The sequence below is a fragment of the Anabrus simplex genome, chromosome 3 (assembly GCF_040414725.1).
Source record: "Anabrus simplex isolate iqAnaSimp1 chromosome 3, ASM4041472v1, whole genome shotgun sequence".
Taxonomy (NCBI): domain Eukaryota; kingdom Metazoa; phylum Arthropoda; class Insecta; order Orthoptera; family Tettigoniidae; genus Anabrus; species Anabrus simplex.
The window spans coordinates 129,807,603-129,835,498 of record NC_090267.1 but is presented as its reverse complement, the minus strand read 5'-3'; the positions used below and the strand labels follow the sequence as shown (position 1 = coordinate 129,835,498).

Sequence of the window (27,896 nt, the reverse complement as noted above, 5' to 3'; positions counted from 1 at the left end):
GGCCGATCTGCGCCGTAGTTTGACCGAGCACCATCTCCTTCATTCAACAAAGTGACGAACAGTCAGTAGACCTGGTTATCCGTTTTATGAGGGGTAGTGGCCTGTTTGATCGTTTTATCGTTTTTAAAATTGATTTTGATTTGCTTTTAACTTTTCTTCCATTGTAAACTCCGCTTTTATTCTCTTAACTATGTTTTTATCTTTTGGTGTGTTTTAATACGTTTTGATCTTTTAAGTTGAATTATGTAACGTTTTATAACGTTTTAATCACTTTTTAATATAATTTTGTAAGAAAATTAGGCATTGCGAATAGATACACTGATTATTTTAGATTTTAATGGATCATTTAATTTCGTTTCATCCTGTACCACCAGAGGCCGATAACGTAGATGTTAGGCTCTTTAAACAACAACAGTAAAAGTAATACTGATCGCGTGGTAAGTAAAAGATGAGGGGACCTGCTGCAAAATACAGTATAACATCACTGTCCAGACCTTGTCTCGTTTCTCTACGGGGTCGGGTATGAGGCGAGTTGAATCTGTCGTGACGGGTTTTTATGGCCAGCGATGTCCTTCCTGACGTCAACCTCATCAGAGGAGACAGTAAAACATCATTAATCTCGATTAATTGTGGGTCGCTGCTGTCTAGATCAGTAAATGCTAGGATTAATTAGTGCATGCCGTAAGGTACATTGAAACCATATGCTTAGGTGTAAAACACGCGTGTTGTAAACACATATTAAATAGTGAACATTGTATTGTACATTGGCTCTTTACTTTGAAAAACGCAATGGACTGGTTTACGTTGATATTATGATGTAACACGGCCCATTCCATTGGTAGGATGTATTTATTGTTGAAATGAAGTGGCGTACGGCTTTTAGTGCCGAGAGTGTCCGATGACATGTTCGACTCGCTAGATGCAGTTTTTTAAATTGACTCCCTTAGGCGACCTGCACGTCGTGATGACGATGAAATGATGATGACGACACACACACACACACACACCCCACCCCCATGTCAGCGAAATTAACCAATGATGGTTAACATTCCTGACGCTGCCGGAAATCGAACCCGGGACCCCCGTGACCAAAGGCCAGCACGCTAACCATTTAGCCATGGAGCCGGACTGTTTATTGTTGAATTGTTTTCTTAAAGATAATTGCAATGTGTACGCGTACTGCTAGTCTTCTATATTTCTGTCTTTCTACAATTTAGCCGAGAAAAATAGTGCACACGTAATAAATCTGTATTACAAGCAAATAGGACAAGGCTAGAAATTGTATGTCGTCAATCTAACTACTTGCAGGGGTGTTGCCAATTGCTCGACTAATTTGCGTGTCGACCGCGAAGAAGTAACTACTGCTCAATTTAGTTTGACGACCCAGTTCACAATACTGACGTTAAATACTTGAGCCATGAGTCACTAACTTCCACATTCATTTATTGACAATTTGTAGCTGTAGACTATAAGTCGGTTTCACGTCTCTGGCGTGCAACCTTTATCACACAATGGTTAGTGGTGATTCAGTGAACGTTTTCAACATGAAATTACTTGGGTTAATCTTCTTCAATTTACTAAGTAGTTTAACAATATTAACGACACCGGATTTCCCATACCCTATTTGTTTCTTAATCTAGTTGCTATCTGGATGGAGAAAACATCATCCTAAACTGTGTTGTGCTTTTTTCCCTCTGTCTATTAATGCATCTACTTGGAATTTTACTATACAACGTTTTCTATCTAATTTTAGCAGTTATCGAGAAAATAAGTGAAAACTAATATTTTGTTCAAAAAAGTTTTATTTTTCCACACTCTAAAACACGTGTGGCACATACAGCTCACTAAGAGTTGCCTTGCCAATATGCCTGCTGTAAAGGCTAATAGTCTGCATATATTGGAGTATCACCTGGTCAGCGTGACGGCATTGTTGACTTTTTTACGATAGAGTTCAGTGCCTCTGATATCAGTTGAAGACACAAGGCTGAGTGAACTCTGCTTCAGTTCTGGAGTCCTGAATCAAAATCTTCGGATGAGCTGGAAATCGAACCCCATTTCCTCCACTAGAGGGTCCTCAATTTACCTTCTAGATGAATTACGCATTATTTATAAATATTTTCAAATAACGTTAGCGGGACGTTCAGAAACAGCGTCTTAGTTGAACGGAGGTACGCAACATCGATCAAAGCCAAACTGTCTTAAGTCATTCTTGTGATATTAAATATGCAGTATGCGAAGCTTATGTTAACAATCTAAGCAAAAATAAATTGATGCATTTGAAGTACATTGTATCTTGGCCGATTCACACCTTCCTTGAAACTAAAAAAATATGTAGGCCTATGGTTTCCCGATCAGCGCCAGCAGTCTTTTTCGAGACCCAGAGGCGTTTCATTTCCAATTATCTGTTTGACCTACAGTAGCGAAGACACCGAAACAGCACTGGTTGAAATCCACATGAAATTCGCCCTTATAACGACAACTAAAAAAAGAAGGGCTTGCTTCCATCAAGACACCTCTTCTTTTACTCCGCCTTTTTCCATCCAGACAGGCCGAGCGTTTATGATGAGCCTCTTCCATCAATCTCCTTCGTCGCACCTCTTTTCTCACACAATACAGACACCATCTCTTTGGTCCTTCTCTCCTCCTACCCACATCCAAATTAATTTCAAATACTGCCTCCCCCCTTCTCCCCCCAATAACTTTGATCCCGTTTCAAAATGTGTCCATACTACTGCAGCTATCTCTCTTGCTATTATTATTATTATTATTATTATTATTACTTCCTAGCCTTTTCCCATATGTGAATTAAGCCAAGTTTTAAGGTCGGAAGCCATTCCTGACGCCAACGCTATGTGTAGTGATATATTTACTTCGTGTTTCTTTGGTTATTGGTAATGTGATGTGTTGTAGCCTATGTAGATGTGTACCAAGATGACCACAAACACCCAGTCTCCGAGCTAGAGAAATTAATTATTCGCGTTAAAATCCTAGGCCCGGCTGGAAATCGAACCCGTGCCCTCTGAACCGAATGTCAGTACACTGACCATTCAGCCAAGGAGTCGGACAACTGTCTTTTCTGCACTATCTTTGATATTTCTATCACTTTTATGCATCCTCTGATTCCTTCATTCTTAATCCAGTCCCACATATCCTGAGCATCTTCGTCTCTGCCACTTCCATTTCCTTTTTCTCAAATTTTCGGCAACTGACACTGTGTTATATAATTCCCAATGATAACGTGAAATTAGTTTAGTTTTTTAGAAAGAAGAATTGTAAGCCCAGATAGAAAGGTCGTTTAATATTTCAGACGGTTTTATCTAGAATAAAATATGGAGTACAGACTGATCCTGATAATTGGTATTTTATTTCTTTCAGTTGTGTACTGTGACTACACGGCGTCAGGCCGTTCGCTTCAGTTCATTGAGGACTACATCCTGCGAGAAGTGCTGCCCTGTTATGGCAACACACATACCACCACGAGTATCACATCCCTACAGTCAACACTCTTTAGGTAAGTAACAAGTAGTATTCCCTGCGTGAATTACTATCACCCACTCACGCCTGGTATCATGTCCTTACAGTTAACACTCTTCTAGATGAATTATTGCCACACATGCTACCACGATTACCACTTGCCGCCAGTGGTCTCCTTTGGCAAATTGGAAGGATTAGTACGTGTATCACAATGCCAGTGGCGTATGCTGGGATTAAGACATGGGCTACCACCAGACTTAGGTTACCACTTTTCGATGGTTGGTTTAGTGAACGTCAAGCCTTCAGCGTTTTGAGCTGCAGCCAGTAGCCAACGGAGAAGCCTGCTGTGTTGTCAGTGTTTCTTGACAGGCTACTGCCCCTGCCTGTGCTACTGTCAATGCTCAACCCCTGATCAGTGGAGATGGTAGCCTAAGGTTTAGCAAATGAAAGTCTGGCTTTCTGGCTACATGGATAGAACGTTTGCCTTTGGTCCGATGGTCCCGGTTCAGTTTTCAGAATCAACACCCTCATACTGTTAATCCCCTGGCTCGGGGACTGGGTGTTTATGACATCTTCGCCGTTCATTTTATCCCCATTAGGTCAACACCAAGCCTATACAGATTTCATGCCCCGTAATTATTATTATTATTATTATTATTATTATTATTATTATTATTATTATTATTATTATTATTATTATTATTATTATTTTACAGCGGTCGTACCCATCGTTCACTGGTTAATTAGCTTCCCTGGGAGATAAGTGGTGGTGTCCGACCCATGATCACGGGTTCGATTCCAACCAACCAAAGGAAAACACTAAACCTGAAAGATGGTATTTCATTTTAGCAGATCTACCAATAAAAATAAAACTATATTGCTATATTGCTAACAGCAGCCCTGCAGTCTCTTCATAGAAGGATGTAGAAGTAAACGGGAGTGAGGAATACCCGCACTCTCTTAATCTATATCATTAAGTCAGAAGTATGAGGTGAGGAAGTATATACGATGAGTAACGCATGGTTGATAGTTAGCAGTGGCGATCTGACGGACCGAAGTCTAGCACACCTATCCTTCGCCGGTCCCCGCTCCTATCCGATATCCAGCCGCAAGCCGCGTGTGGCGAGTCGACGGGACTGGAGCGAGTCTGAGCTGCAATGTCGGTCTCCGAAGCCTTGCTCTCAGAAATATGTGCGACGTTTTTTCTCACTGCTTTCAAGTTTTGTAAATGGAGCAATGTTTCAGATGCTTACATTATAATGTGTTTTAGACTTCCATCATTCTCAATTGAGATTTGGGCTTCACTGATAGCCTTGCTAGCCCTCAGTATACGCCACTGCACAATGCCTATCTTTAAGCTAGAAACTAGCTGTTAACTCTAAGAAACCTCCATATTTTTTTGAAGTAAACAAAGTAAATTGGCCCTCTCTTCAAGTGTGAACTGCACAGCTTCTGAAATCATTATGGGTTCATTTCTATGCTTACATTCATACCTTGACTATTGATCTTTATCAAAATGTTATTGTTTTTGGTTTCTTCTTCGGCGTTATCTCACAATCCCGATGTATTTTTAACCTGAATAGAAAGAAATACCTCACACGAGATTCTGTCACAAGCCACATCAGTGTTTTAAGTATTGCATTTGGTGACAGCAGTTGGCATGACTGGTTTCACATTTAAATACTGTATGTTGCAAGAGCATACTTCGGACACTATTAGAGATTGGCAACGGGCCGGGAGTCTTAACCCCGAAGCACAAGCTCATCCTACGTATGCGAGAGATTCATGTTTCGCTGTGGAAAGCTCCGTCGTCAGTGGATGCGGAACATTAGTAATCCTGTTCCAGTAGTGAGCTGTGCGAAGGGAGTTCTACACAAGGTCATCAAATGGCACTGGAAAATAAAGAACAGGTGAAGGCAAAACTATTTTTTATTAAATGTTTCAAATAGTTAAAGTTCAGTTTGGGAAAATATTTCCCAAATTGTAGATCCTCTGACAAATAAGTGCATTGGTTATGTTCAGTGACTGCAATGTTTTGGCATATTAACGTACAAAAGTAGTTCCACTTCGTCTCTCAGAAGACCCACTTCGTCTCTCAGAAGACATACTTGTGCCAAATCCAGACCCAAGACTGTATCCAAAGACGCCAAGAAACATTTTGAAACCGTGTTTACTTTTCTGTGCCCCTGATTTAAGACCCTTTGGAATTGTGGAGGGGAAAGACTTCATCTGGCAAACGAACTGCTCAGACTGGGAGGCATGTACGAAGTTGAAGCTGCCGAGGACATACTATTGTACCATCAAACCCTACAGTTTAGTGTCAAATGACTTTGCTGAACAAGTTAAGGGTGAATTTTCATGTCGAGTAAAGAAGACTATTCTTAAGAAAGAGCGGTTTTTTACTGATAAATACAGACACCACATAATGTCAATTGGTCCTTTCAAAATAATGCTTGTCATGGCTAAATCGCCGAATGATTGAACTAAAACTGGGTTGAAGATTAGAAAGGAATTAGAGACTGACATAGCAGGGCTCGATATTTGTAAAAATAAGAATGAACTAGAGAATGTAACCTTTGTCTTAGACCAAGGGGCGAATATTAAATCAACACTCTCCGATTGCAGAAAGCTAGCCTGTTCTGCCCATTGCATCAATACAGTTCTAAAGCACGTATTTGAACAACAAAAGAAACAGATCACGTAGATTATGAGAGCCTTAGAAAGATGTATTTGACTATAGAAGCATCCAAACGCTCCGTGACTTACTTAAAGAACAGTGGTTTGGTAACAAAATTAAAATAGACTGTCTGTCAACATACAGAGACCAGATGGAATAGCAATGTTAAAGTCCTGGAGTCCCTTAATGATCAATACGACGATATACACGTGTTAATAATAATAATAATAATAATAATAATAATAATAATAATAATAATAATAATAATAATACCGGGCGAGTTGGCCGTGCGGTTAGGAGCGCGCAGCTGTGAGCTCGCATCCAGGAGATAGTGGGTTCGAACCCCACTGTCGGCAGCCCTGAAAATGGTTTTCCGTGGTTTCCCATTTTCACACCAGGCAAATGCTGGGGCTGTACCTTAATTAAGGCCACGCCCACTTCCTTCGCATTCCTAGGGCTTTCCTGTCCCATCGTCGCCATAAGACCTATCTGTATCGGTGCGACGTAAAGCAACTAGCAAATAAATAATAATAATAATAACATTAAAATGTCCAGATATTCATGAAAATTTAAAATCTGATTTGCCGCCAACTGTCGAAGAAATTAAAGATGCAATTGAATCTCAAAAATATAATAACGCTAGTGGGGAAGGTTCCATAACAGCTGAACTTTTGAAATGGTCAAAACCAAAAATCATTGAAGATTTACAAATAATTTTTGAAGAAATTTGGAAAACAGAAAAAATACCAGAAGAATGGAAAGTGGCTCTAATACACCCATTACATAAGAAGGGTAACAAGCAATATGTCGACAACTATAGAGGTATTTCTCTTTAACCAATTGCTTATAAAGTATCCCAGTATAACCTAAGCGTCCGACTAGAATAGTCGTGTTGAGTGGAGGGTCCCCGTAGAAGGAGAGGGGAGCGCAGGAGTGGAGTGCAGGGAAGTAGTGAAGTGTGTTCAGAAGATGATTGGAGCGGAGCAATACAGGGCCATCATAGGAAGATGGCAGGGAAGAAGGAAGCAAGAATTAGTGAAATTAGGAGGATGTAAAACCGAAATGGGAAAGAAGGGAGAGATGATGCTGGCAGCTGCTGTGATTATTGTAATGCTATGGATCGGGGGAGTTGAACTGAACCCCGGTCCGACTGGCAGTGGAAACATGAGTTGGGAAGACATTGAAGTGATCAAGATGGTAGTTAGAGAGGTGGTTGAAGAAGTCTGCCTATTTGAGCAACTCAAGAATATGATACAGGAGCAAACGAGGGAGTTCGACAGAATGAAGAAATGGTTTCGGGGAAAGGCTGAAGACACAACATCCGAAGTGAGGAACAATGCTGAAGAAGTTGCACAACTGAAAAAAAAAGATAGGACGATTAGAAGAGGAAACGCTGAAACTTAAAGCAGAATTGGAAGCCAGTACACAATATAGGAGAAGGAAATGCCTGTTTATATATGGTGTGCCTGAGGAGAAGAGAGAGGACAAGGTGCTTACAATTTACAAAGTGGTGGACTTAATTCAAGGGAAAATGAAAATTAATTTTAGCGAATTGACATAGACGATGGAGAGAGAATAGGGAAAGTTAAAGGCAACAGGCCTATTAAGGTTCAACTGTTTTCCACGCTGATGGGATGGCCTATATTGTGGTTGGAAATGTGGGTAACATTCAGAGGGAGAAAATATGGATCAAGAGAGATATGGGAAGCGAAGGGATAAGGAAAGAAAAAATCCTCAAAAACATATGATACGAGCTAGACTTCAAGGATTGAGAGCATTCATAAGGGGACAGGAGCTAGTAGTGACAAACGGCTTCTGGAGTAGAATTTGGACTGTGAATAAATTATTGGATCTAGAAGAGAAGTTGAAACAAGAGGAAGTAACGGAGAGGAGTATGGTCAATAGCTTGGAAGTAAGACAAGTTGAAGACAGCATTGTTAGAGAAGACGGAGAAGGTGATAAGGAAAAGTCAAAGGGAAACGGTAAGATGAATGAGGAAAGGCAGGGAGAAGTGCCAAGTGAAAGTGGGATCATAAACAGTGATAAGGAAGGAGTAGTGGATAAGGGGGCGACATTAAGAAGGACCAGAGGTGCAGCTGTTGAGACAGCCAGAGAAGAGGAAAAGCAGAGAAGTGAATACTGGGAAGAATGGAGACACAGAGTAAAAGAGAATGGGAAGAGGCAGCCCATAAGAAGCTAGAGCAGAATATGTCCAGAGGGAGGAGCAAGAGTTTAAGAGATATGTGGGGAATGATAAGCAAGGACGAGGGTACCGTAACACGAAGTAAAAACGTTAAAAAAAAGTAGTGATAAATAAGGGAATAGTGGTGAAAACAGGGTGGAAGCTTAAAGTGAGAGAGGATGTTTTTAAGTTAGTTATGTAAAAGTATGTGATTTATGAAACGCAATGTCACTAGCTATCACAGTTGTTATATTGAAATGTATAGTGAATGGTGTAATGATATTAATAGTAAATGTATCATGGAGGAGGTGGAATTGGTGTAATCATGGTCAAGATGTATTGTAAAATCTGTAGATGATGAATTAGAAGTGTTATTAGCTTTGTAAAAATGTGTGGTTTAAGTGTGTTCTATTAGGCAGATATAAACCAATGATTTTTTATTTTTATTGATAGTGTGTTGGTATGATGAAATTATTGGTTGAAGGTGTTTTGCAGCTGTATTTATGGCAAGAGAGTTGTATTGATAGATACTGAAGTGTGGGTAATTATTAGGGAAATATATAAGGAGGCCGAATTGGAGTTGTTTATTGCTATATTGAAATGATATTGAGGTGGAATTAGTGTATTGAATATATTGGTAAAGTGTGTTATGATGGTAAGAGAGCTGTATTGATCGAGAATGAAGTGTGGGTAATTATTAGTGAAATGTAATTGAATGGTGGAGCAGTATCTTGGTTGTTAAACGTGTGATATGAAAGGTATGAGCGAGGATAAGTGAGGTATGATGGCTAAGAGTAAGCAAGTGAAGGATGGAAGGAAAGAGAGGTAGATGACAAGTGAGGTAGTGCCATGAAGTGGGTGGAGTGGTGTCTTGATTGTTTAAACGTGTGATATGAAGGATATTAGCGGCTGATAAAAGAGATAATGATGGCTAAGAGTTAGCAAGTGAAGGTTGGAATGAAAGAGAGATAGATGAAAAGAGAGGTAGTGTCATATGAAGATGATGTGATGGGAGTGATGGTGGCTAAGAGTTTAAGTCATTATTGGATCAATTGTTTTGGAACGAATGTGTTGTATTTATAAGAGGATGATTGGCGTGGTACGAGGGTTGGTCATAGAGGGATCCGAGTTCATAAGTCTGAAGGATATGTGATGTAGTGTTGATGTGGTTGACGGTTGATGGTAAAAGGTGAGGGTATATTGTGAGTATATAATTTAATATTATGATAAGTAGATTTATTTACTATATGATGAGTGGATCATGGCAAGAGAGTAATTGTAAATACGGTGTGATGAAAGGATGAGGCCTGCTGTTTGATTATGTAATTAAGGTAATGTGAGTGGAGTGAGGAAATGACACACAAACGGGATCGTGGTGTTATGTTAGGGCTGAATCAGCGTACTGGACTAGGTCAATGAGAATGGAAAATATAAGTCATGGAATGTGCCAGTTACGCGAGTTCAGCCGGAAGGGAAAGTGGAGGCCTGTAAATCTCAAAGTGCCGACTATGCCGACTATGCCGTTCTATTATTATTATTATTATTATTATTATTATTATTATTATTATTATTATTATTATTATTATTATTATTTTACACTAATTGTTTGCCTATTGCCATGGCCTACGGGATCACCAATAAGGGTTGATCAGAGGCCGTATGCTAATGTATGGGGATAAAGAATGCCGTTTATTCAGTGTTGTTCATTTTAATGTAATTTATTCTGGCTTTTAGGTTGTACATGTTATTTTTCTCACTTAATAGATCAATTGGGTAATTTACTGTGGATCTGGAGAAAACTAATAAAGAATAAAGAATAATTATAAAGTATTCACGACAGTATTACTCAACAGGTTACAATCTACACTTGACAGTCGACTATTTGGGGTAAACAATCCAAAAATATGATTGTGAAAATCTGCTATAGAGGCAAGGATATACAAAATGGAAACAGCATAGGGTATAACAAAAAATGCTAACAACAATGTTTATCTAAAAATCTTAAAATAAAGCACTACAACACAGTTGTGAAACCAGAATGCTTAGTACTCAATTATAAACTTAAAAGATTGGAAGTACTAGAAAGAAGAATTATAAGAAAAATATTAGGCCCTCTAAAACTACAGAATTCTGGAAATTAAGTAATAACATATTTATGGGCCTATGACCTTCGATGTTAGGCCCATTAAAACAACAAGCAACATATCTATAACAGTACGGAAGAGGAGACTGCTACTTTGTGGTTATATTTACAGAATGGACGGCAGTGGACTAAACAAAACGATCTTCACGTATCTTTGGTAGAAAAAGTTAACAACCACCTGGATTCAAGAGATCAAAAGAGACTTGGAAAGAAACAACATCAGAGAAGAAGTGATGGAAAGAGAAATTTTCAAGAGGAAAGTTTTAAAGATAGAAGGATTCCAAGAGAAGGAGGCAAACAAAACCGTCACAAAGTGGCCTGAGGAAAGAAACACAGTGAAACAATGAAGGAATATTGGAAGAAAAGGAAGGAACAACAGCAAAGGATGAAGAAATGAAATTGGAACATGGTCCCCAGTAGGCCCTAACGCAAAAAGAAGGTGAAGAAGAATATTGGTTTTACGTCCCACTAACAACTTTTACGGTTTTCCGAGTAGTACAGTAGTAGTTTTATTTCTTGCCTCTCGGCATTGAAAATATTCCATTTACAATGTTAACAGAGCACTGAATAAAATCCGGCACTTTAGTCTTTAACTAACGCGATGCTTATATACACCAACATTGAAATAATGTATGCATTTTTGATTTTTTTCCCGTTGGTTTAAGATTTCTCATCCACGTTTCTCCACCCCCTCTTTCGTTCAGGTGCGGGAATGAAGCTCTGGCCAACAGGTACTGGGCTAACGAAGAAAAAAATGAATGTAAAATTTACGGAGAAAGCGAAGAAATAATGAGACACATCTTATACGAGTGTACACGGACAAAGACGAAAGGAGGAATTTTTCAAAAGAACATATTCAACGAAAAGTCTTTGTCCCAGCAGCCCTGAGGTAGATGGTCACAGCTCTTGCTTGCTTATTATAGCCACTACCGGTACTACCTACTAAAATTTTTTCATTCCGTCCCCTCATTGGGTACGGCGGGTTTCCTAGAGGATGACGCCCTCTCTCAAGGCAGAAGAGGTGTTGCGGCGATTTGAGGTGCGGAGAAGGTAAGGGGGAAGAGGCCGTGGCCTTAGTGAGGATAATAGAAAACCATTCTTAGGACAGCCGATGGTGGGACCAGCCCACCGCCTCCCAGACGCAGAGCTGTAAAGCCACGGTGAAGCCGAGGCCACTGTGAAATGAAATGGCGTATGGCTTTTAGTGCCGGGAGTGCCCGAGGACATGTTCGGCTCGCCGGATGCAGGTCTTTTGATTTGACGGCTGTAGGTGACCTGCGCGTCGTCATGATGATGAAGACACACACACCCAGTCGCCTTGCCAGCGAAATTAACCAATGACGGTTAAATTCGCGACCCTGCAGGAATCGAACCCGGGACCCCTGTGACCAAAGGCCAGCGTGCTAACCATTTAGCCATGGAGCCGGACGTGGACACTGTTAGCCGAAACCACTCTGCTCGGTTCAGTATAGCCTCATCATACGTAACTGTCAAGTGGAATGTTCCGCGAAGCTCTAGTTCACTCTCAGTGGGATAAAGAACGACAGTTAGTTTAGCTAATGCCATGGTTATATAATGTACAGTAATGGAAATTCATTGGCAGTAATTATCAAGACAATTTGTTTGTACTTGCAGGCATGAAGCCCGCGACATTATCCGCAATGCGACCCATGCTTCCGAGCACGATGCGGTCATCTTCGCAGGCTCTGGCTGCACCGGTGCTGTACACAAGTTGATCCATGCCTTGGACCTGCCTGAACCACCAGTGGTGTTCATGGGACCCTACGAGCACCATTCCAACCTACTCCCGTGGAGGGAAGTGGGGGCTAAGGTGAGTACATCTTATCTCTCTTTTCCTTTCGTGTATTCTCACGGAGAACGTTCCGCGAGGTGCCTGAAAATATTGGAACAATATTGACTAAGACGCAAAGTTTGTATGCATTGATTTTTGTACTAATTTTGGGTGTCCATAGCGGTAGTTACTGCAAGTTTAAGTCTTTATATACACGTTTTGAAGTATTAATGCACACGAGATGAGCACACTGGATGAATAATTCATTTGTGCCGTTGGGAATCGAGCAAATGGCATCACTTTCAGAAACGCTGGTTTCTCCCATGCATACTTAGGCCTAATCATGTTACAGTGAAATATGTGTAAGCCAGAATCTTACGGTTCCGATTTGTAAAGGTTTCCAGGTGGAGATGTTCGAATAAACACAAACGCTAATTCAATTGCAGTACTACGTATAGCTTTTTGTACTGTATGCAGATAAATAAAGAATAGCCTACTAACCAACATTTTAAAATGAACTACCGTATTACACAGCTATCAGATGATTATTGGTTTACATTTTCCACAAATCCAAACGAGTTTTTTGCTTCATATATACATTGCCATTTATTTAGGAACAATCTCCTGTATTTACAGTCTGCTACTAAGAACAAGGTAAAACATATGATTTTTTTCTATACAGTTCTATTCATTGAAGGGGATGCCTGGTCGAGGCGGTAAAGGCGTGCTCGGTTCGCCCGGAAGGACGTGGGTTCGAATCCCCGTCAGGAAGTTGTAAAATTTAAGAAACGAGATTTCCACTTCCGGAGGTGCATATGGCCCTGAGGTTCACTCAGCCTACATCAAAAATGAGTACCAGGTTAATTCCTGGGGGCAAAGGCGGTCGGGCGTAGAGCTAACCACTCTACCCCATCACGTGCCGCGGTTAAGAATGGTGGAAGCCTTTACCTTCCACTCCCCCAAGGGCCTTCATGGCCTGTACGGAGGTGTCTTTGTCTTGTCTATTCATTGAAGAAAACTCTAAATTATAAAGAAACAGTATAATTAGTGCGGTATTTCAGAGCTGTAGAGGTGGTGTCTGAGGATCGTGGTAGAGCCTCTGAAGACGAGAGTCACAATTTCGGGGATAAGCTTCATTGGAAGTTGGAAGTGACGAGGTACAGTTCCGATCATTATCCCTATTATTTCAATTTCCTGAAGTGGGAAATAGTGAGTTTGTATATTTAAATCTTTTGTAGATTGACCTCCTCTGGCTGACCGCTATGGTAGACAGTCGGATCTAAGTTGAATCCTTGAGAACTGTTGTCTTTAAAGGCTGTGATGTCAGTTCTCTGCGAACTACCATTTATGGCCAGCCCGTGTACCTCCTCGTGTACACTGAATCCCTTCTCCCTCAGTACTTCGACAGTGAAGGATCTGATATGGTGGTACCGCGTGTTTCTTAGGAACTCACCGCGTCTGGAGGATCCCAGGACATTACCACGAGTTTCTTTCTCTCCGTGGCAATGCCGACAGTGGTTGTTGTCCAGGGGTCTGCCTGGTACTGAGCGCACCGCGCAAACATTAGCAGTTATCTTTATAGTCTCTCTCCTCTCGTTACAAGACAGTCCGGTATGATCACACGCCCAAAAGTTTGTTCTTTAAAGTTGCACTCAGAGTCCTTTTTGTGGTAGTGAACACCAGGAGCTGAATGCACGTTTTCGCAGCTCTTTACGGATCTTATCGTACATGCCGTTCTTGTCGGTTATTTTCTGAGTATCGGCGTTTGTTAATTTGAGACGTTCTATACATTCCCGACTCTCCGCACGAGAATCAATCAAAGCAACTGCGAGTGGATTGTTTCTCAATCAAAGTTCGTTATTCGAAGATGGGTTTCAATCATTTCTTTACAGTTTGACTTTGCCGTAAATTCTTTAGAAGCGGTCAGTTTCTGTAATGCATCTCCGCAGTTTTGAATTTTGAAGTGAGGTTCAACAGCTGTACTACCTGTACAGCAACACAAAAAATGCATTTTAGCATGTTAATTATTCTGTATTAACAGTTACTGCATAACTACAGATCTTTCAAACTTACCATTCCTGCACTGACTTATCTTATTCTTCTTCGGCCGCATTTACTCTTCAGTAATTTCGTCCAAGTTCTGAAATCGGGCTTTAGTCGGTACTTTCTCGTCAATAATGACGTAATCGGCAATCACGGCGCATAATCTAGAGATGGGGTTTTCTTTTCTTTTTTTGTCCCAAATTGTATTCTTCTTTGTTGCTCTTAATGCTACTTTTTCATTTTTTTTTTTTTTTTTTTTTTTTTTTTTTTTTTTTTTTTTTTTTTTTTTTAACATGTCGGGCTAATATCGTTAAAATTCTGCAAAGCCCTGCTGTAGCCTCCTTCGGTATTTCCTTGAAAGTATGAATGAGTCAAGGCGAGAAGCTCCCAGTCGGCTTGAGGGCATGTGACGGTCTTTCCTTGTATTGTGCTTTTGTTTGTTGTGTTTGTGAGTATATTGGAAGGCAAAGCTAGAAGGTTCCTGTTCTGGACGCTCCCCAAAGATACCAGAACTTCATCACCATGGATGTAACAGCGGGTTCACCGCGAACAGACTGTTGTCGTTGGGTATATATGAGTAGTGCGTCGGAGAGTAATGTTATAACTAGGGCTCGGAAGTTGAGTAAACAATCCCTTTTTTTTTTGGTCTAGTGTCCGAAGACGAGGCGCAACATAGTATATGTTCTTCTTCTTCTGCTTTTCGTACCGCTTTTCCCACACATGTGGAGTCGCGGGTGTGAACTGCGTCGCACATGTGGATTTGGCGCTGTTTTCCAGCCGGACACCCTTCCTACCGCCAACCCTATATGGAGGGATGTAATCCCTATTGCGTGTTTCTGTGGTGGTTGGTAGTGTACTGTGTTGGGTGAATATGAAGAGGAGTGTGTTGGGGCGGACACAAATACCGCCCCCGAGCCAGAAGAATTAATTAGAAGCGATGAAAATCCCCGATCCAGCCGGGAATTGAACCCGGGACCCTCTGAACTAAAGGCCAGTACGCTAACCATTCAACCAACGAGTCGGCCCCAACATAATTTAAGTTCATTCTGGGTTATTGTAGGCCAGAAAATGGTGGGTTGTATTTGTCCTTTTTTTGTGCCTTTTTCGGCGTTGTGGCTTATTGATCCTTTTTAAAGCCTTTTTTAGGTCTTTAACGGCCGTTTTTTTGAACTTCACCTTCTTTAGACTACATTTTACTGCCCACTCTCAATTCGAGGTAAGGTTTCCGAATTTCAATTTCTTCCTCCAGGTAAGGGTATATTCTGCCCGAAGGCAGGTCCGAACCTCCGCAGGGGTGTGTCTGAGCCAGAGTTTTCGTACGGTAGGGTGGCCAGTTCCTTTCCGCTCCTCCATTCCCTTACCCCCCAATCACCTCTTCAACATCTTTTCTCTAGTAAATACATAATATATCATTGAACCATATGTGAAAATAAAGAAAATGAAATAAAAAAATGAAACTAGTGGCTGAAAAAACCAGGGGTATCAAATTATGTGCAAGATAAGTCAAATATTGAGAGCATAAAATTTTGATGGGATTGTTTTTGAAGAAAAAGATCTCCCTTGCATCAAGTATGAACCCGTTGATGTGGAGAGGGGTTTCTCAATGTTTCGCAACCTGCTGTCAGAAAACCGACCATCTTTTACAACTAAAAACCTGGAGACGACTATTGTGATATAGGCCTGAGGTAAGGTTTCCGAATTTCAATTTCTTTCTCCAGGTAAGGGTATATTCTGCCCGAAGGCAGGTCCGAACTTCCGCAGAGGTGTGCTTGAGCCAGAGTTTACGTACGGTAGGGTGGCCAGTTCCTTTCCGCTCCTCCATTCCCTTACCCCCCACCAACAGTGCGTGGCAACCCATCCACATCTTGACCACGCCCAGTGTTGCTTAACTTCGGAGATCTCACGGGATTCGGTATTTCAACACGGCTACGGCCGTTGGCGATGTCCATTGTTGGTTCGCTATATTCATTCCAGGTGGAAAAAAAAAAAAATTCTAAATCCTGCAAGTACTTTTTTAACAAACACAGAATTCCTTTTTTAAATTATATTAAACTAAAAGTATATCCTGTCTGAAGGAAGTATTTCACTCATATATTTTTGCACTGTATATTGCATACCACCATAATTTTGCATTTTAAAATATTACTTTACTTCATTAATTATGTAATTAAAACTAATATTATGAGTGAAATTGAATCGCATTTACGTCTCTTTTGCCACTCTTTAGGTCTTTTTTTGTTGTTGAAATTTTAGGTCTATTTTAGGAAAGTTATAGGTCTTCAACTTCCGAGCCCTAGTTATAACACAGTGTTGCCGTTGAGGAGTCTTGGAGTCATTGTTGGTCGAGTGTAGTGGGGTTGGAGTGGAGAGTTGTCTTTGTTTAGTGGTTGGTGTCGAGTTAGTTCTTTGTTATTGTTTTGTCGAATGGTATGTTTTTAGTAGGTCATTGTATGGAGCTGTCACGTGAATTGTGTATTATCGGCCTCGTGTGGAGTCGAGCCAAGTGTATCGTCGTCGTACTGCGTGATAGCCGACGTCCGTGTGTTCGAACCTGTCTGCATTGGAGCTGATGTGTTAAGTGTCTGGTACGTGAGAAGTGAAAGTGAAAGGCGAGACCTGTCAGTTACAATTGGGGGGGGGGGGGGGGCGCACTTCCTAGGAACAGACTGCCCGGCTGGAGACCCGCTGTGGGTACTAAAGACTTTTTAAATAACCACTAATAAGTGAATTGTTGGGGAGCCTCCGTAGCTCAGACGGCAGCGCGTCGGCCTCTCACCGCTGGATACCGTGGTTCAAATCCCGGTCATTCCATGTGAGACTTGTGCTGGACAAAGCGGAGGCGGGACAGGTTTTTCTCCGGGTACTCCGGTTTTCCCTGTCATCTTTCACTCCAGAAACTCTCAATTCTCATTTCGTAGCATCTATCATTCATTAATATATCACTTTGGGAGTGGCGACCCCATCGTAATAATAGCCTATATGTGATTCATTCATTACATCCCTGACTCGGTCACTAACTGGAAAACAGGTTGTAGGTTTTCATTTTCAAGTGAACTGTTGTAATTCATTTTCAAGTATAATCGTGTGTTTATGTGTGTACTAATGTGTCCACAGTAACAAGCAAATGCAGTTTTCAATTTTCCATTATTTATGTATGTATGTATGTATGTATGTATGTATGTATGTATGTATGTATGTATGTATGTATGTATGTATGTATGTATGTACTAGCAAATGTACCCGTGCTTCGCTACGGTACTCTACACTGAATACGGATATCGAAGTAAATTAGTGCACATGAAGTGAATACGATTTTTAAATTGGGTGTGTCTTGGCTTTATCCGAGAATCAATATTGTGAAATCCACAGACGTTGTTTCCAATGAAAGTGTGATTTGCGGAATTGTGATAACGGCAAGTCCACTTGTTTACTGCAATTCACAACGAAGAAGGTAATTTTCATTTGACGGCAGACCCCATTGCCTAGTGCGCGGCCAAAATCGATTTGGGGAGGTTTCATTACAATGGCAGATCCCAATTCCTACTTTCAGATAGATTACAGTTGAGGAACTTTTATTATATTTGCAAGGACCTTCCTTACTGCCAGTCAAGTGAGTTGCGTTCGTATCTTTATAATGGCAGACGCATTTTCTAATGCCAGTCAGCTTCCTGCCAGTCACACCGAGTTGGTGAGATTCCATTATAATAGCAGGCCACTATGCCTACCGTTAGTCACATTTTAGATGGGTCAATTTGTTTATAATGGAAGACACCCTTGCCTACTGACAAACAGGATCGGGTAAAATAGTTTTGAAAAAAAATTGCACGCTCCCTAGAGTTCTGCTAGTCGAATCGAGAAGGGAATTATGCATTAAAATAGTGCGCAAGAGATGGAGGCACAAGAGATGGAGGACGATCCCATTCTTACTGCCTGTCAAAGTCGATGTGGGGAGGACTGAAAACAATAGCAGATGCCCTCCTTCTGACAGTCACTATCGATTTGCAATGTATTTAATACCAATGGCAGACAAACCCTTCCTAGATTGCTACAAATCGACGTCATTGAAAGAATATAGTCGCCATAAGGAAGTATAAGGATGTTAACCATCATTTACAGAATAACTGCTGCTAAACGGCACATCAAATCGAAAAACGGATTGTACGATAAGACGCACCTTCTGGCCATATCTTGGGGTCATCAGCTACTCCCGTACAAGTTTCAAATTTCTGAGATTCCTCGTAGTGCCTCATTAATTCACGTCTTTTTTCATTTTTAAATATTTATAAATACATCGCTCCAGCCCGACTTGCTTTTATATACTGTATATAGATGACGGATAAGCATGAGCACGTCGAAAAGTGCAGACTTCCACTTCGAGTTTCATATCTGCTAAACGGTTCACGATATTAAGAGACGGTTTGCGCCATCAGACGCCTCATTTACCGCTCTACATGTTTGTTTCTGAACGATTTCCTCGTAACTCCCATATTAAGGGGGTAAATTGAGTTCAAATTTTGAATAGGGTGAAATTTGGGTACATTTTTAACATTTTACATTACTTTTTGCCTACTTACGTATAAGCTAGAATCATGAAATTTGGTCCACATATGGTCCTTAAACGTGCCAATTTGCGCACCCAACGTGATGATCCTATCATTCTTATAAGTGTGCCAAACAATGAAATATACTTGTAAAAATCGCCAAATTTACGAACAATCCAGAAATAGGGCCAAATTTAACGTATAAGGCAGAGAGATACGACAAAATGTCACAGGACCAAAGTTGTAGATCACTCCCAATTGAAGGGACATTGTGCCATCCGCTTTGTGATACGACTTACCGTTTAGCCCAAAAATAGCTCAAAACGAATGTCTGCACAGTGATTAAAATGGCCTCCATATTTCGATATCTTTGGGGGTAAAAAGTGAAAAATTTAAACATCTTGGAATTTTCCTGTCGGTTAGGGACCAAAAGCTATAATTTCACCATATTTCATTCGTCTACCTCGTCTGGCAGGTTGTGCCGCCATCTTGATTTGGGGGGACGGGGGATAAGAATAAGGAAATTCCCGAAAATTTTTAAGCCCACGAAACCTATAAGTTGTCGTTTTGGATATGTTATACGGCTGCGTTCTTATGCTGAGCCCAAAATTTGAGCCCCCCCCCCAGCGTGCCCCCTTCAGGAAATTTTGAGAATTTCCGATTTTTCTAGGGATCCTGGGGTCATCAGCTTCTCCCGTACCAAGTTTCAAATTTCTGAGATTTCTGGAAGTGCCTCATTAATTCACGTCTTTTTTCATTTTTAAATATTTATATATACATCGCTCCAGCCCGACTTGCTTTTATATATATAGATGTATGTATGTATGTATGTATGTATGTATGTATGTATGTATGTATGTATGTATGTATGTATGTATGTATGTATGTATGTACGTACGCCAATCACGAGAAAATGGCTCAAGAGGAATTAACATCGGTATATAAAGTCGGGGAATGAGACACTGCAATCTAGGCTATAGACAATGTTAATCGCGCTGAGTGAAATGGTAGTTTAGGGGAAGGCCTAAAATTTAATTCCCAAATATCTATGTTATTCGTGGTTCTATCGATAAATATTACATAACTAAAGTTATATAGAGTTAAATTTCTAATCATTTATGTCTTATACATTTTTACCGACCCGGCTATGTTAACAGGGATCATGAATTTCGATTTTTGTTGCAGAGTCCATATCAACGCGGAACCACGAGAAAATAGGTGAACAGAGTTTAATGAAAATCGGTATATGAAGTCGGAGAATAAGGCACTACAGTCTAGGCTATAAAAATTGTATTCAAATTGGATGAAATGGTAGTTTAAGGAAAGTTGCCTAAAATTTAATTTTTAAATATTCTCCTTATTGTTCCTATCGAAAAATACTGCATAACAAAAGTGAAAGGAAATACTGCTTTGCCGTACGAACAATGATAATAGAATTGATGAATTTAGACTTTTTCTGCGTAGTCCATATCAACGCCGGCATTGCTAACATGGAAATATTGTTTCGATTCCCGGCAGGATCGGGAATTTTACTGGTTAATTTCTCTGGCACGGGGCTGGGTGTATGTGTCGTATTCATCATCATTTCATCCTCATCACGACGCGCAGGCGTCAAATCGGAAAGACCTGCACCTGGCGAGCCGAACATGTCCTCGGACACTTCCGGCACTAAAAGCCATACGCCATTTCATTTCAACTGGCGATAGTTTTTTATCATGATTGTTTTAAGATGTAAAACCGCGTGGTCTTTGGTCCATATCGACAAGGAAAATTGTGAAGTGAGTATAGAGAATGAGAAAAAATCGTCAAGTAATGATCGCTTGAAGATTATGAAAGAAAAAGATGTCATGAAATAAGGATTAGATGCCCTAATATCACCGAGTCGGAAGAAAACTGAATGTAAAAGCCTACATTATCGAAAACTCATAAAACTGATCAACAATAACATTAAATTGACGATTGTTGTGATGTGATTCGTTTCTTCTGCTGGCACTCATCTCCGATAGATGGGATTACTGCTGCGTGTAATAACTTTGTACTGTACTTACTACAATATGATTGTCCCGTCAGCGACAATAATCCAGTAAAACTGTCAGTACTTTATTCGTAACCGTCTTTTCGTTAGTCCACATCAAAAATGTTAATCACATCTTGATCCAGTGGTTGAGTAGTCTAATGCTAGTTGTATTCGCCTGTAGGAAACAGAGTTTTATGTTTGACAACTTAAGAGTGGGATGACACGTTCCATTGTCTAAACACAAGATGTGCCGTTTTTTGCATCTTAATCTTCTGATTCAGTGTTTTCAACCATTACTCCGTTATTTCTGAATTCATCCACGCTTTTCTGATAGAACTCCACGCAACTGCTAGGTCGGATATCTGAACATTTTTGAAGCATCTTGCCTTTCTTTGCTTAAAATGCTATTTGTTCGGGGCGTCGACCCCTGTGGATTTTTTGCCCCTACTGGCACCATATTGTATGAACCTGCGTGTAATTGAAATGGCGATAGTGTGGAATATTGTGTGTGAGGAAAAGAAGATTAGGGACGTCCCCAGGCCAGGGGATATTTATCATTACAATTAAAAATCCTTGAACCAGCCGGGAATCGCACCCGGGGCCACCGGTGACAGGCGGATGCGTTGCCCCTCTGCACCGTGGGGCTGGACAGCATCTTGCCTTACGAGCGTTTCCAATCACTAATGGTTTTTCAAGTGTTCCATCTGCAAATCCGCGCATCAAAATGGCCATTGTGTCCTTACCGCCGACGCATCCTTCGTCCTACAGTTTCAGCGTCGTACTTGGCAAAAGCAAATCCGTTTCCTCACTGTTTGCAAGGTTTGCCGGCTGGTAGTCCGCAATTAAACCTTCGATTTTAACTTTCCAGTCATTGACAACATCCATATCAACATCATGTGCCTTTCCGCTGATTTGTCCATACGTTATTTCATGTCTGACACGAAAACTCTCCAACCATCCGCTCTATTTTTAAATTATCTTTTTTAGACTCTCCACCACCAGTTTTGGTTGAGCTTGTAGAATAGGTACTGAAGTGGGGGGGAGGGGAGGAAATCGAGATCTTGCATCCAAAAACCAGTCATACATTATCGTATGTGTGTCCTTTTTTCCGGTTTGTCTTAGCTTACTCTTCAAATTGCCGCTTCGTTCCTTATTCATCCAAACCAGATCAAACTCCAAACAACCTCTGGTCAGTCCGAAGGCCTGCAGATTACGAGGTGTCGTGTGGTCGGCACGACGAATCCTCTCGGCCCTTATTCTTGGCTTTCTGGACCAGACCCTTATTCAGCCACTCACACTTATTTTGTCCCTTTTTTCTCTTTTTTTTTCAGAATTTCTGTACGCTTGAGTATTTTCCTGTCGGACTGAGTGGCTCAGACGGTTGAGGTGCTAGCCTTCTGACCCCAACTTGGTAGGTTCGATCCTGGTTCAGTCCGGTGGTATTTCAAGGTGCTCAAATACGTCATCCTCATGTCGGTAGATTTACTGGCGCGTAAAAGAACCCCTGCGGGACTAAATTCCGGCACCTCGGCGTCTCTGAAAACCGTAAAAGGTAGTTAGTGGGACGTAAAGCAAATAACATTATTTTTCATATTTTCCACATTTAAACCTTTGCAGTAATTGTGTAGCACTCACTTTATTTTCTTCATAACAGTGAGGTCAATTCTAAATTTCAAAGACAACTTGTTATTTTTCGCCTCATTCATTTTGCTAATGGCTAACATCTCTTTGAAGTAGGCCTACCTTATCGTATCGTGCTGAATGATTTCCCAAGATTTCTCAGTTGGTGTTATAAATTTAGAATCAGTGGGGGACTTAGGTTTGCTAGTATGTCAGCGGGACAACTCATGAACTAATTGTACAGCCCATCCCTGTCTTTTCTTATAATCGGCTTACGGAGTGATGTATGTACATTGTACATAACTGGTAGGGTGTAAATTTGAAACTACTTTTGCATTTCTCATAAATTTCCCCTGTTATTCACGTTGACACGGACATACTAATAGCAAAATTACGTGCTCTTAATTTCTCACAAAGCACACTATCCTGGATGTATTCCTATCTCTCTGATCGCCGGCAGTGTGTATCTACAGGTGAAAATTTCTCTTCATGGCAAGCTGTAGAGACTGGAATACAACAGGGGTCAGTGCTAGCGCCACTCCTATTTTCGATCTTAATTTCAGAACTAACACAAGTAATTAAACATTGTCAATATCATATGTACGCAGACGACATACAAATATATACACATGCACATCCTCGTGACTTACCGATTGCAATCAATAATATGAATGACGACCTAGAAAGAATATATAGGTGGACCGAAGACCATGCACTAAAAATCAATGCCCAAAAATCGCAGTGTATTTTTTAGCTACCCAAAAATCCCACACACACGACTTACAGACGTGCATACCCACTCAGTAACATTAAGAGGCACTCTTTTACAATTCAAAGACACAGTTAAAAACTTAGGGATGATAATGGATAAAAACCTTAGTTGGAACGATCATGTAACAGGTATATGTAAGCGTGTGTTTTATTCCTTACATTCCCTTAAGAAACTCAGAGATTTACTCCCCCAAAATGTAAGAAAACTGCTTATCTAAAGTATGGTAATGCCAATATTCGACTACTGTGACGTAGTATACAGTAACCCGAATGCCTCACTTTCCATCAAGCTCCAAAAGGCACATAACGCATGTGTTCGATTTAATTCAGATATACCAAGGTTTAGCCATATTTCTCCCGCATTTGATAGACTTTCATGGCTACGCTTAAGAGAGCAACAAAATTTACACACAGTTTCCCTGTTACATTGCACACCCCTGAATACCTTGCCACACAATTCCATTACCTAGCATCACATTCTAGTATTCCTACCAGATCATCCTCCACTTCAGTACTAAGCATTCCCATTCACCGCTCAACTGGCTACAGTAGATCATTCGTAGTCGCCGCCAGCCGAATTTGGAATTCCCTACCTGCTGAAATTAGGAGCGTGTCAAACCACCTTCGCTTTAAGAAACTCTGTCAAACCTGGTTAATAAATAAATAATAATTTATTTAAAGTATAGTAGAATTAGATCATAGCTAAGTTATTAGGTTAATTAAAACATTTTATTTATACCTTAAAGTTTTAAATTGTAGATAATTTAGTGTATATTTAACTCTTCATGTAAGTGTATGTATGGTCAGACAGAATAACAGGCTTCATAGCCTGAATCCTGCCATATAAAACAAGACAATAAATAACAATAATAATAATAATTCAGCTGACTAGGATACCTAGTTTGAACGAAAAAAATTCAGTTTCCGCCTTAGGCAATTTCCGTTATATTCGAGTTTCATTTGAGAGTTAACTATGAGAAATCAAAGAGATCACGGAAAATGTTTGATTTAAACAGGCTTTTGGCTTAAGCAAATTTTACTGTGTTAATTTTTGGAAGAATGAACAAATAATTTTCTCTTTGAAAAGAGTTACTAAATGTTTTTGCTAGCGAATTTTCTTTGACAACCTTGATATGTGCCTCCAAAATCTTAATGTTACCATCACTTTTGTGAGCTTATCCATGATCATTTCAGAACTTCTTGATTAAAGGTCACTGGAAGATAGCTGCATTTCCAGTTAAATGTGTTCTTTGATGCTCCTGACAATGTTATCTGGAATACTGAATATTCAAGTTGCTCAATTCAGCCGTTATTCTTGGCTTTCTAGACCGGGGCCACCGTCTCACCATCAGATAACTCCTCAATTGTAATCACGTAGGCTGAGTGGACCTTGAACCAACCCTCAAATCCTTTTCAGAAACTTGAAGATTCAAGTTCAGGCCGAGAGGATCCACCATGCTGACCACATGACACCTCATAATATGTAGGCCTTCGGGCTGAACAGTGGTCACTTGGTAGGCCATGGCCCTTCGGGGCTGTTGCGCCAGGGGTTTTGTGAACAGTTATTTTACAGAATGAGTTGGCTATACTATACGAGTCGTGTAACTGGGGAATGTTGATTTCAAATTTAATCATCAACAGCCTTGAAGATGCCTTTCTGTGACTACCCATTTTTACACTAGGCCAGTGTCTTTAGTAAGATGTCAACCTGCCGTTCTAATCTTAGCCCTCCTGTACCAGTGGCCCTGAAAACCTGTGTGTGTTAATACAACGTTAAACACCCTTTCATCGGTAGACTAGATGGATCCCAGTGTTGTTCCTTTGTTGCACCAGACAAATGCTGTGCTGTATCTTAATAATAAGGTCACTACAGTTACCTTCCCTCGTCTAGCTTTTTTATATTCTTGTGTCACCAAAAAGCTGTGTGTATTAATGCAACATTTAGCAGACAGAAAAAGAGAGTGGAAGAACATGTTTTAGCATGATTAACACTCTGTGAGATCCAGTGTTCAGTGTCATTTCAAAAGGCGCAGTGAGTGCAATAGATGCTTTATCAAAATATGCTGTTTGTAATTATAAAAAATACCAGCCTTTTAATTCAATTAAAATCATCATTTAATTAAGGAAATACACATTCAAGTGTTTATAAAATTGTGTAGTTGATTGCAAACATTAACATTTTAGTCACAAGAAACTTTTATGTATTTTAGACTTGGTTTTCATTTTTCAGTGTGAAATTGCAGAGAAATACATTTCATCAAAAGTGAACCATGACTGTCATAATATTTGGAATTTCTCACTTTCAGATGTAAAAAGCTAAAATATGTCATGTCTATTGAACAGGGCCATGAAAACATCGATCTAGAAATGTTACTATTTTTCAATCACCCAAAAATTCTAATACAAAATAATGAGAAACAAAATTATTCAAAGAACCTGTAAACTGAATGAAACACATTCAAACGCAGTCAACTACTCAATAGCGCTAGTGACACTGTCTAAGAAAGAAGAGAACTTTGCCTACTAAATCAATTAATTGCATCCAGTAGAAGATTAATAATATTTGTGTACATGGTAAACTTGAATGGTAATCTGATATTGAAACTTTTCTTTCTATATATCTTTTTCCTTAACAAATAAAGGGAGTGTACTAGAGATGATCTACAGTACAATAGAAGAGAGTTCAGCAGAAGAGTCTAAAATCATTTGAAGTGGTTACTAAAGGAGAACCAAACGGATAATTTCCAAAGAGGGGAAACAAGAGAAGAGAAGAGAAGAGAAGAGAAGAGAAGAGAAGAGAAGAGAAGAGAAGAGAAGAGAAGCCTTAAGTTCTGTCTGGTCTATAGTTGACCAAATTTGGAAAGAAAAAAGATAAAAAGTGCATAATATAAAACCAAACTGTTAGGAATGCCCTGTAACTGCACGTAATCAGTAGCGGTCACCATCCCAAAGCCTACATTATTTGAGAGTGAAACGACAATAAAGAAAATATTTAGAAGACCTACAATGGCAGAATTCTTTGAGTGTTGTCTGTTTGAGATTAATTACAGCATATTCTAAAGTAGCATTGATCACTTCAGGAGAAAGTGTGCCCTTTCCTTCTGGCCTCTACAATCTCTCCATCTCCCAGGCTACTCTTATTGCATAGTAGCCATGGCTCGCAATTGTTATATCAATCTCCATTACTCTGCTGCGTCCTGTTTCCGAGGGAGGTGGATACTGGAGACTTCAGTAGATTGCTGGCATTCTTCTCGTTAGAAATTATTTGCTCTCACACACAGTCAATTGAGATAACTATTGGAGATTTTAGTTTAAATGAGAACTACATAATTCTTCAATTAGCTTTCCTTCTTATGTATATCTTTATGCATCTTATATCTTTTGCTGGCAGTTATAGTTCGACTGAAAGATGAAAACTATAACCAAGGTCATCACTGAAAATTAGCTGCTGTTTGTATGTGTGAAGTTGACTGGAGCTGTGTGTGAATAGGTATGAGCACCACAGTTGCATTTCAATAGAGCACTATTATCTGCTGATGTTAGACATGGTGATGCAAATAATATTTACACACTTGCCTTGAATATAAACAATATTGGTTTTACGGTTAAAATTAAATTTATTCCCCCGTGAGAGAGCATCACAGTCCAAACATTGCCTGTTAAGGCTCCTGGTGTATATACTCCATAAGGAGCAAAATGAAGCATGAAAGGAAAGAGTTGTTATGTCATTAATATTCATGTAGTTTTACTGCCAGTGAATGACTCTTTAGACATTTGGGAACAATATGTTCTACTTAAGTCTTGAACAGTTTGGTTCACTCAGGAGTTTCCATTTTCTAATTTTTGTGCTCTGCCATTAATCATGCTTAATCAGATTCAGGCATGTACTGAACAATAAGAAAGAGACATCAGTTTGTCTGATATGCAGTGCTTTACATCTGATGGAATGAATGGAATGAAATTCACCAATTGTGGTGTTAATGGAAACAGTTATTTGTTGAAATATAGATTAACTTATTTGTATTTTACATTTTTTTTTCCAGATTGTACGCATTGCTGAGACACGGGAGGGATTCCTCGACTTGCTTGATCTGGAGCAACAACTTCAGGCCCACCAAGATCAGGGCCGTCAACTGATAGGTTGCTTCTCCGCTGCATCTAATGTTACAGGAATCTTAGCAGATGACATAGCCACTACATTACTTCTTCATCAATATAATGCGTTGGCATTTTGGGACTATGCTGCTGCAGGTATGTATTAAAGGTCTGCATTCCCTATTTGCGGTCAGTCGAACGAAGGTAATTGTGTAGTTAAGCCCTGCTCTGCTAGTTAGCGTGATCTGTCCAGCTACTTGGCACTCTACAGTCTAAGCAAATGCACCACATTCAGTCCGACCGATTCACATTTGCATTCACCACAACATTTGTTGCGAACATGGAACTGGAATCCAAAGACAGGGTGAAAGAAAAACCTGAGAGGAAGGAATATGGATTCCTAGATAAAGAAAGATGAAGAGCGAAGTATGGGAATACTTCTTACTAGTAGCAACTGCGGATGGTCAGTATGCAAGATATGTGCCCTGTAAATATTGTGCTTTCTTATTGACATTTGCATCTCCTACCTCACATATGAAAG

General features: G+C 40.1%; 1 protein-coding gene across 1 annotated transcript in view; it reads left to right on the top strand.

Moving 5' to 3' along the window:
• LOC136866693 (uncharacterized) overlaps window positions 1-27,896 on the top strand; it is a 145,150-nt gene that overhangs the window by 33,734 nt on the left and 83,520 nt on the right. The window contains exons 3-5 of the mRNA XM_068226810.1: window positions 3,376-3,511; window positions 12,112-12,307; window positions 27,304-27,511. Of these exons, the coding sequence (XP_068082911.1) occupies window positions 3,376-3,511; window positions 12,112-12,307; window positions 27,304-27,511 (540 nt within the window). The remainder of the gene's footprint in view (window positions 1-3,375; window positions 3,512-12,111; window positions 12,308-27,303; window positions 27,512-27,896) is intronic.